Below are 11,547 nucleotides of genomic sequence, written 5' to 3' on the forward strand. Positions count from 1 at the left end.
CTTCGGCATCCTTGGCTGCGCCGACATCGCGCGCAAGGTCTCGCGCGCCCTCCTGATGCTCCCGCCCGGCGCCGCCACGTCGCCGCCGTCGGCAGCCGCTCCGAGGATAAGGCCCGCCGCTTCGTCGCCGAGACGGGCCTCCCGGCGGCGCGCCCCCACGGCTCCTACGAGTCCCTCCTCGGCGACCCGGACGTGGAGGCCGTCTACCTCCCGCTCCCCACCAGCCTCCACGTGCCCTGGGCCACGGCCGCCGCCGCGCGGGGCAAGCACCTGCTCCTCGAGAAGCCCACCGCGCTGTGCGCCGCCGACCTCGACGCCATCCTCGACGCCTGCGACGCCTCGGGGGTCCAGTTCATGGACACCACAATGTGGATCCACAACCCGCGCACCGCCAAGATGCGGGAGATCGTCGCCGACAAGGACGCCTTCGGCGACGTCAGAGTGGTCAGTTCTTGAAAACACATTTTCGCTGCTTGATTTTGGTGAAAATTTGGAAATGCCTCATGTCAAAAACCAGTATGGAAAGAAATGCTGCCTCATATCAATTGCTAGTATGAAGAGAAACACCAAGGAATATATATATTTAACAGTATTAGAAGGACCTATGAACGGATTTCTATTTTCTAGTTCGGTTATAAACTAAGAAATAGATATATAGAGAAAAAATTAACTTCTTGGCATCGTTAATGCCGATCCAGACTGATTGGGCTTGTTTATCAATCAACTGTCGTGTTGCCTTAATTAGTCAAGTTTGATAATTAAGAGTGACGTGTACCTTATTATAGGTTTTCTCGTGTCTAGCAAGGGCTTGTTGCTGCTTGGCAGCAAAAAATATAGCTAGGAACCTCGTGCACTCTTGCTGCTGAAATAGGGCTTGTTATTGTCTTGAGATATGTTGGCTTCTGAATTGAGCTGAAATGACAATGACACAACTTAGCAGTTCATTTCAGTTATAGTTACTTGTAAGAATGAATGCAGCTGGAACACCGCATATGCATTCAATTCGTGTACGTATTTTCAGTCATGTTTGAATACTTGTTCATGTAGCTGAGATTTGATGTTCTATATTCCACTTGAAGTTGTTTCATATTGAAACCTTGAATACGCAAGAGACCCATGTATCATTGCATTAAAAGGAGAATAGAGATGTACAACACACCCAACACAACACCACCCTTTTGGAAGTTATATACACACACCCTACAAACAATCATAATTTATGTCAGCTTAGCTACTTAGGGGTTTAGTGTTGATATAATTCTCTGGAGCTCGGATGTTTATGACACATTGATGAGCTTAAAATATTCAACCACCATTTTTAAGAAAATGAACCACCATTTTTTAAGGCCATGAACCACCATTCATAAGGAAGCAATTAAACTCAGGAAGGTATTTTGTTCTGTTGTAGCTTCACCAGTTTAAATTTTACACCTTATGTTAACTGCATGATATGAATTCATCTGATTTTGTATGGATAGAGTTTAGCTATATCATTCCAGCTATGAAGAAAAGGATAGGATATGAATATGGCTATATGATTTCCAGCTACACAGAAAAGAATAGATATTGATTAAATGATTCCACTCCAAAGAGTCCGTTGATCTCTTGTTATTAGCTTAATTTGAGCCGGGTAAATAGTAAATCGATGTGATTCTTGGTTTATGCACATAGAAATTTTTCTCAAAACCATGAAAAAAGCCAGAAATTGTTTGTTTTATGGTAGTATGTGACTTGAGGAGTGCATATGTAATGTTATAGGTTATCATGTGCTCTCTAGCCTTAATGTACTATAGAGTGATCTTTTTTCACATAATTTTATAGGTCAACAAATATCATGCCTTTTCTTTTTCCACTGCAGATACACAGTATGTGTGGATTTCGGGCATCCGAATATTTTCTCCAGAATGACATCAGGGTAAAACCAGACCTTGATGCCCTGGGTGTGCTCGGTGATGTTGGATGGTACTGCATACGCTCGATCTTGTGGGCTGTTGATTATGAGCTTCCCGAGACTGTTATTGCTCAGGGTCATCCTGTCAAGAACCAAGCTGGCGTTATTCTTGCTTGTGGTGCAACATTGTACTGGGCAGATGGCAAGACTGCCACCTTCAACTGCTCCTTTCTTACCAACCTTGCTTTTGATGTCACCATATATGGCACAAATGGTACTCTCCACGTCACTGACTTGGTCATTCCATATGAAGAGAAGTCTGCAGAGTTCAGTTTGGCCTCAAAGTCAACATTTGTCAAACCCACCATCGGATGGGATCCTATCCCAAGTAAGCATATTGTTACTACAGATCTGCCACAGGAGGCGCTCATGGTCAAGGAATTCTCGAGGCTCGTGCAGAACATCCGGGATGCTGGCGGCAGGCCTGAGGGGAAGTGGCCGGCTATCACCCGGAAGACGCAGGTTGTGTTGGATGCCGTGAAAGCTTCTATTGACAAGGGATCTGAGCCGATTGAGGTTGCTGGCTAAATATAACAAATGGCAGCTCCTGCTGTTAAGTCTGTACTTCATGGCTTCCACATGTATTTGCTTGAACTACACTTTTGTGCCTCACATGACCTAATTGTAATAATTTTAAGGAATTTGGTTAAATTGAGGAGTACATAACAGTGTACTGAATCGGTGGTTATTACGAATAAATTCTGTAATAGATGGGGGTAGAGCACTGAGTGGTCGGTCATTCACGTTCTGGCATTTTGTTCATGGAAAGGGGGGTTCATGTATCAGAAATTTGTTCAATTGTTTGCGTTCTATGCTGCATACAAGCAATGGAAGCTGGCATTTTTTCAGCTTAAGTATGCAAAACAAATGAAGATTGCAACAATGAGACTAATCGTCCTATATTCTTTTTTTGTGCACAAGTAACTTCTGTGCTGGGCTGGGCAACATCTGAGGTACGCTTCCCTTGACATGGTGGTGAATTGGCAGGTGTGCTCCAACTTCTGTCAGAACTGAGTACCAACAGAAGCGGTTTGCGGCTGCCTTTGTTGTTGGTTTTGTAAGAGGTAGCTGCTGATGGTTATTCAGAGATTGGTGGTTCATCAGTTAAGAATTCCGAGAATTCTTCATGCTAGAGGCCGTATGCTTGAGTTTGTCGCTCTGATACTGATAGGTTCGCCAAGGAATTCTCTGAGTGGCGATTCCAAGGCTGGATGTGGAGTCAGAAATTTAGGACTGTCATTATCCATCGATCAGTTACCTTATTTCTTCAATTTGCTATGATGTCTTCAGCGTTGTAGGTTACCAAAATGGCCAATGATCCCATCTGTCAGAAATTTGTCACCAGATCAGTTCGGTCAGAAATTTCTTCAATGGAGGGAGCTTTGGAGACCATGTCCATGATGGGTAGCGAAGGTTTCTACGAGAAGTATCATCTGGGGGAAAAGCCTAAAATGTTGGGATTCTATATATAGTGATATGTTTTTGCTTTTCCCAGACTTAGGAGCTTTTAACACCAGTTATAGTGGTCAATTCTGGGAAGAATTTGCAAGACTCGACACGAATTTGCCACATTGTCTAATTGTCTTCATCTGTGTAACCGGCATGCCAAAGCATAACAAAAATATAGTTGAAATCAGGTTTAAACTTTGTACAAAACTAGGACCATTATGTTTGTGAACTCAAGAGCTTTCCATAGTGATTGCACAGTAAGACAAAGCATGTCGTTGCGTGTTCCCCAAACGAATGAAAGGTCGTGTTGGGCATATATAGCAAAAAATGCCTGCTCTAACGCAGCCTATGCAGGGAGCTGGCGGTACAATACAGGTGGGCTCGCCGGTGCTGTCAGCCGGCAATGATTCCGGCCGGCCTTGCTCGCGGACCGTGTCACGCGCCGGCCGAATGGGCGCTGGGCCACGCGTGATCCCGCCCAGGAAGCCAGATCCGACAGCGATCAGATCACCCCGGCCATTGTGGCCATGCAGAAGCTGTTTTAACTTCCGTTGATACATGTCTTGGGAAAAGAAAGGTACTTGCATCGTCATTATTTGGTACCTGATGATCGAAGGGCATATGCCTACAGTTCGGGAACTTCATGTAAGATTCCTTATAATTTCCGCCTTGCATGGATATGCAGCAGATCAGTGTATTAAGCCCTTAGAGGTACGCTCCGTTGAAATTAGGCAAAGAAATAATGAACAAAGAGTAGAGAGGGGGTTTTTTCATCCAGATTCATGAAAATTAGATGGACAATCTTTCCAACATATTTACCATCTTGCATGTGTTATCTAAGAATGAAACAATAACTACTTCTACGATCAACCAAATACACATGTGAAACAAGTCTGGATGTGACATAAGTAACATTTAAGATTCATAAAAAAACACTTGCTTAGGGTTCTAATTTTGTATCGCACAAATAAAACATCGATAGAGTAACGTACAGTTGATCAAAGCCTTATCCTAATGAACGAATTGTATCCTTACAAGATTGGTATGTGAAACTTTTGTCTTTCCTAGAAGGAACTTGAGCAATGAGGTCCTAGTTTGTAGTTGTACTCTTTACTGCGTGCCTACTCCATTAGCGTGGACACTTGACTTCGTAAAAATACATGATTCATCTGAGATTCTTGTCAGTGCTTCTTAGAACCCCATTAGGGTGATGAGTACTCGTATTTCCTAGCGTCACTAATTAATACCAGTCATTGTTATAGCATGGTTCGTGTAGGTTACCACGTTCTTGATCAGTGGCGTAGCCAGAAACTGTTTTCTGTATAGCTTGTTAGGGGGATCAATAGTGTTAAAGTTTTCAAAATTTGCTCAAAATTTAAATTTCATACTCAAAACTTGCATGGCTGCCCCCCCCCCCCCCCACCCCGCCTACGCTACTGTTCTTGATCCATCAAGAAGCTGTCAGGAAAAATCTAATTCCCCCTCGTATTGATATGAAATTTAGTTAATTTAGAAATTGTCTTCAGCCTCTCTTGAGCAGTAAAAGAGGTATCATGATTTTTTGAAAAGTTTTTTCACAGGAGACTTTCAATCATATCTGAATTTCTCTTTTGCATCTTCCACTTCAATTCATTTCTCAATGGCCAAGACTCTAAATGAAAGAATTATGATCCATCCTCCACTACACAAAGATTATGTTTATTATTTCTCAATGGCCAAGACTCTAAATGAAAGAATTATGATCCATCCTCCACTACAGAAAGAATTACTATCTGAACATAAAGGATTATGTTTATTTCTTAAATGAAAGAATAAAAATTACTCCATCCTCCACTACACAACAGCTTTTTCTTAGGGTCTCTTTGAGGTGGCCGACGGGATTATGATCCGTACTATTTTGTACATAGGTACATACGCTCGGCAAAAACTCATAATCTTGTCAAATTCCTATAAGGTATCCAAGCATTTTTTTTACTGGTTAAGGAAGAGAGCGAAATATGCATGTGATCTTTATTTTAATTTTTAACAGGGGAGTTGTTCTGTCTGCACTGAGATAGATCTAGGCCAAGCAGTTAATGATAACTAAGGATGGCAATGCCCAAGTTTAAACCAAAGTAGGATGTGGGGTGGGGAAAGCTATGAGGAGAATTAGGTGGCGTTTGGTTCCCTTTGCTTATTTTTAGCATGTGTCACATCGAATGTTTAGATACTAATTAGGGGTATTAAACGTAGACTATTTACAAAACCCATTACATAAGTGGAGGCTAAACGGCGAGACGAATCTATTAAGCCTAATTAATCCATCATTAGCAAATGTTTACTGTAGCAACACATTGTCAAATCATGGACTAATTAGGTTTAATAGATTCATCTCGCCGTTTAGCCTCCACTTATGTAATCGGTTTTATAAATAGTCTACATTTAATACTCCTAATTAGTATCTAAACATTCGATGTGACGGGTGCTTAAATTTAAGTCAGTGAACCAAACCAGGCCTTAAATGAATCTTTGGAGAATTGTTTAAATGTGTCTAGAACACATTATATTTGATGATAAATTTTGAATGCTTAAATATCTTATATTTTAGGACAGAGGGAGTATCCTAGCTACTACATCAACAAATGATGCACAAAAATGTTTATTCTTAGAACCTCGTGGCCATTGGCTAGCTCATGGGAAAGAAAATACAATCATTAATAGTCTAGAACATAAAGAATTTCTTCATAAACCTCAACCGTAGCAAAAATGTTATGTCCATCATCATGGTGATGGTATGAAGCTATTGGCTGCCATTTTGATGTGGTGGTGCTCCTCTGTGTAATAATAACCAAAAGTGAATCAAATGAGTTATTACCCCTCAAAATTACCTATATGGAAGAATATGTCGATGCCTTGTCTGAAACCATATCATTTCAACAAAGAGAAGCCCTAACCAAGATCTATATTGTGTTTCAACTTTTTCTCCACCCCCACAGCTAGCCACTCCTCAAACATGTCTAGACACTTGGTGGCTTGAGATCACAAGCAACTTGTACCATTCTCTATATACTATATGTACTTAGCAAAATGACAATAAAGAAAGATGCTGTATCAATTCATTATTTCATTTAGATGAAGGAGAAACATCCAATAAAGCACTACATTAATTAGCACGCCAGCAACAGAAATGGCCCTAGTTTGCATCACATATATACAAACATACTCTAAGTACGTGGTTCTCTTGTTTGTGCTTCTTCAACCTTCACGAACCACATAGTCTTTAATGCATGCCTTCCAGAGTCTGAAGAGGCTTCTCGTTCTCCATCCATTGCTTCTGTTCTGAGGGCAGTTACTCTAGCTAGAGCGAGCGGAGGAGGCTGCGGATGATGTCGGCCTGGGGGCTGTCGCCGTCCATGGTCTCCATGAGCTCTGACAGCCTGTTGTTGAGGTCGTCGACCTCCCGGTGCAGCCTCCTGATGTACTGGCACGTCTCCTGCAGCAGCTTTGACGCCGACGACTGCGAGGAGCAAAAGCATTTCACAGAGAGACGATTAATCAACACGTGATCAGAATGCATGTGCAGATGATGAGCAACAAATTAACCTAGCAGCCATAGTGCCGTTACATGCACATGGATTCTACCTAAAGTATAGCGTTGAGCGGATGAAAGAGCCTGTCATTCCATTTTAGATGTCATACCCGACCGGCGGCTCCGCGGCGGGATGACTCGGGGAGGACGGACTGGAGCTTGGAGATGAGCTCGTTGATCTCATCGTCGTTGATCCTGCCGGCTCGGTGCCCCGACATCTCCGGTGCTGCGAGCCGTGGATCTCACTCTCTTATTTTGAGCTCAGACACAAACGGGTGAGAAGATTGGTGGAAAATAAAGGTGAAAGGGACTCCAAAAAGGAGAGTATTAAGACCGCGAGAGAGAAGTTTGTAGGTGTGAGGAACTGAGTAAGATGTGTATTAATAGGAGGTGGAGCGATGGCCTACGCCGTCCCCCTGTTCGGGCTCGCTGCTGCTCGTGGGACCAGATGTCATGGGATTGGAAGTACAAGAGGGCGTGTTTAAATTGAAAGTCCATTTTTTTCATTAAACTATGTGTTTTACAACTCCAACTATGGTCGGAACCTGATAGAAATTTCATGTGTAGATCAACCGAGCAGTGGCCTTGACCTCCCCGGAGTTTGGGCGTCGGAGCAAGGGTGGGCAATGGAGAAATTTCATATTAGAAAGTGTTACAGACTTACATGCGCCATTCCAACTTGCCCTAATTGGCAATTCCATTACACACATCTTCGAGGTCAGTTGTTGAACTAAAGCTTATCTACCAACAAAGAGAACGGTTCATTTGGTAACCGAGCATTGCAATAAGTATTAATCATAATCACTTTTTTCTTCTTTTTGCAACTACAAATATGATGTTTCTCACGCCAAGAATCTCTCTCTCGTGCAACACACACTCTGCATCTAAGTTTTGACTGCTATATTTACATGTTGCCGTGACTACACATCATATACCAAACTCTTTTGGTTAACATTTCAAACATATAACAAGAAATGATGAGTTTTCCTTACACGCGTGTGTAGCTACTTCCATCATTAATTTATCACTATGTATATGTTTGCATGCTCATTTATTGCTTTGATTATGTTCATATATACTGATTTTAAGATACTCCAAAGTGATCTATATGAAACATTTCGATATCGCACATTTTTTGGAATATATTTTAATTATAATGTGATACTAGCATTAAAAAGTATGTCCACATATTTCATATATGCCCACGTATCCAACATATGTATCATCTCAGATGGTCTTGTATGATCACATACTACATGTACTACTTATCATCGGGTTAGACACGTCCTGATGGTCCATAGACCCGGGGTCCCCAACAGGACTACTTTCTCGCGACACTTGGCCCAACGAAGGGCGCAGCAACAACCCGTACCTGGGCCGGCCCAGCTACGCGAAGCCAGGCCGAGACCACGATCCGGCCACCAGCCGGCTCCTCCAACCAGGAAGCTTGGTTGGCACCCTGACTAGGAGTCAGTCGGGGGTAGGGCCGCAGTCCAACCCCGACCGAGTCCTCCCGACCGAGCTCTCCCGACTGAGCTCTCCCGAACTGAGCTCTCCCGACCGAGTCCTCCCAACCAGGGATACGCCGTACTGCCTGTACCGCTCCCCCCCCCCCCGACTGACTCAGTCAAGGCCGACTGGGACAACCGACCAAGGACGCCCGCTCAGTGTGGGTCTAGGGAGCAGGTAGAACGGATAACGAGGAAGCATCCGGGTCAGTCGGCCGTACGCAGAGCTGTACCATGCCACGCCCTACGCACGCCTGTAGAGTGTCGCTGTAAACCTACTCGCTACGACGAAGTGGATTGACGAGGAGAACAAGGACCGAGGACAGAGGCCATAACACGCCCGGCGACGTGGACTTCGACAAGACTAGGCAGCGCCCGTACACTCGCTCTCTTATACTTTTCGACCTGTAAGGCCGTTCCCTTGTACTATAAAAGGGGACGGACCCTCCACCTCTAGAGGAGAGGCCCAGACACACACCCTCTTACACTCTTACGTTGTCACACTCTCTCGCACTTAGCGCTCGTCTAAGCTCCTGCCACTCTCTTCCACTGAGACAAGAACAAGGCCAGGACTCAGGCACCCCCTCTCATCCTTCTCTCGTTTGTACCCCCACTGCAAACTTTGAGCACCTGGGCTCAGGAATAAAGTCGACCAACCGACCCCGACTGGACGTAGGGCGCGTTGCTCGAACCAGTATACATCCTGTGTCATTGTGTGCTAGGCCACATCCGATCTAATGCATGGCAAAACTACAAATATTTACTTGTCGGCCATATTTCGCACCGACAGTTGGTACCATTCGTGGGGAGGATGCTGTTGCGTTCACGTTTTGCAGGTCGTCGGATAGCCCATCTTCCCACTACTTTCGGCATGACGAGCTCGAGCGACACGATTCGCTTCGGCTCGCTGGAGTTTCCCGCTCCCACCCTCGGTGGGATGTGGGTTCCACCTGTCTTCGTGCCATCCCAGGCCTTCTGCTTCGGAAGTCTAGACTTCGTCGTCGATCAGCTCGGCGTACTCCGCCTCCGCGAGGAGACGACTTCCCCAGCATCCCCAGGAAAGGTGGCTCGCATCGTCGTCCGCAAGCCGGTCTATGATCTCGATGTGGAGACGCTTGCACTCCGCATTGAGTCCGTGTTGGGCACGAGCCCCACGGTTAATGACGTGGATATTGTCATTTATTCACTAGCTGAAATTTTCAGCCAGCTCTCCGAAGGCGCTCCGATGTCTCCACCGCGCTCGTCGTGCGCCTGGGTTCCCTTCGGTCTTGCGTCCACCGCGGACGCGTACACACGGGGGCTCTGGAGGGTCATGACATTGTCTCTCCACCCGTGTGAGTTCGTGGGAATGGCGGACTACGCTCTCGCCTCCTTCCATGACCTCTGCGACGAAGAGCTCAAAAGCAACGACTCCAACATTGGCGACGTGATGGCACTTGACCATCCTCTGTCCTGGGAGTGCACCATGGCGGACGCTCCGGAATAGCTTCCGGAGGTAGTGGGGTCTGTCAAGACTCACACCCTGCTGAACCACCACGCGGAGGCCCTGGCGCAAGCGCACGGCGATGAACTGCGACAGCGGCAGCAAGGCCAGCAACCGCCACCGCCAGCGCACCCGGCGCATCACTCCGCACTGCACGCACACAACCCGGTAGGAGGCGCTTGGGGTCGCACCCACCAGGTCCAGCGCAACATCCTGGCAGGAGGGGATGACCTCCCGCAAGTTGCTCGGGCCGGACAGAACATCGCCCCCACAGCAATGCTTCTGCGTAGCCTCCCCGAGCCAGCCAACCCCCAGGAGCAGGCAATACACCGGAACCTCCGGGTCCTGGTGGAGACCGCCGCCATATAGCAGGCGGAGAGCTCCGCGTCGCGACAGCGACATGCAGCCTCTTGCCCAATCGGCATGCTAGGGCCACACCAGCCGAACCACTCCATCCGCTCACCCCCGTGGGTGCGTCGGGTAGGGCGGAGCGCTGCGGCAACTCCACAGCCCGACCCGGCACCAGCACCGCGGCGACAGCCTGCGTGCGAGCCGATCGGGCTGAACCATGACGCGTGCAGCGTCATCCACACGCTACACCTGGCACGGCACGACGCCAACGTTGAACAGATGGCGGCAAGAGCGGCCAACATGGCCCATGACCGGTCTGATGAGAAGCGCGAAGAAGTGCGCCCTAGGCGAGGTGGTCGACCGAGCTACCGAAACGGTGACCGGAGCCCTAGCTCGGATGGACCAGGACCACGAGCCTTCGGTCGCCACATCCAAAAGGCACCTTTCCCACAGCGGTTCTGACCGCCCACCAACATCACCAGGTACACTAGGGAGACGAATCCCAGAGTGTGGCTTGAAGACTTCCGGCTCGCCTGGCGAGTCAGAAGGAGCCGATGATGACTATTTCATCATCCAGTACCTCCCCATTTGCGTAGGGGAGTTCATTCGGGCATGGCTTGAGTTCCTTCCACCCGACAGCATCCGCGACTGGGTGGAACTGAAGAAGGTTTTCGTAGGGAACTTCCAAGGGATGTACGTCCGCCCCGGGAACTCCTGGGACCTTAAGAGCTGCAAGCAGGAGCCTAACGAGACTCTGTGGGATTACATCCGCAAGTTCTCAAGGCAATGCAACTTCCTCCCTGATGTCGTCGACGCAGACGTTGCCAGCGCGTTCCTCTCCGGGATGACCTGCAAGTCCCTGGTCCACAAGCTCAGCTATGTGAAGTGTCGGACCACCCGCAACCTGCTCGTCATCGCCACAAACCATGCCTCCGGCGAGGAGGCGGTCGGGACGGTCTTCAACAGCGATCAGGACAAGAGTAAGGCCAAGCGCGAAGTCCAGGACGAGGGCCCCTCCACACAAAGAGGCAAGAAGAACAAGAAGGACCGTACACGGTAGCCAAGGTGATTCTACCAGGCGCCTACCAACTGAAGGACGACGACGGCAACATCCTCACCAACACATGGAACATTGAGTAGTGACATTGTTTCTTTCCCTAATTCGGTTCTTTACCAATCCTTTTCTATTCGACACTTGCTCCTACAGCACCCCGGCCCGAGCACTCTCGGCTTGGGT

General features: G+C 47.2%; 1 protein-coding gene and 1 pseudogene across 1 annotated transcript; one reads left to right on the plus strand and one right to left on the minus strand.

Annotated features, from left to right (window-relative positions):
• The first annotated feature begins 1 nt into the window (after position 1).
• LOC101757578 lies at positions 2 to 2,799 on the plus strand (annotated as a pseudogene).
• A 3,684-nt stretch (positions 2,800 to 6,483) lies between these two features.
• LOC101766486 (transcription factor ILI3) lies at positions 6,484 to 7,300 on the minus strand. The gene is made up of 2 exons (XM_004983082.2): positions 7,079 to 7,300; positions 6,484 to 6,896 (listed from the first exon to the last, which is right to left on the minus strand). Exons 1-2 carry the CDS (start codon positions 7,184 to 7,186, stop codon positions 6,738 to 6,740), a joined length of 267 nt encoding a protein of 88 aa, XP_004983139.1. The 5' UTR covers positions 7,187 to 7,300; the 3' UTR covers positions 6,484 to 6,737.
• Between the last annotated feature and the right edge of the window lie 4,247 nt (positions 7,301 to 11,547).

The sequence above is a fragment of the Setaria italica genome, chromosome IX (genome assembly GCF_000263155.2).
Source record: "Setaria italica strain Yugu1 chromosome IX, Setaria_italica_v2.0, whole genome shotgun sequence".
In the NCBI taxonomy this organism is placed as follows: Eukaryota; Viridiplantae; Streptophyta; class Magnoliopsida; order Poales; family Poaceae; genus Setaria; species Setaria italica.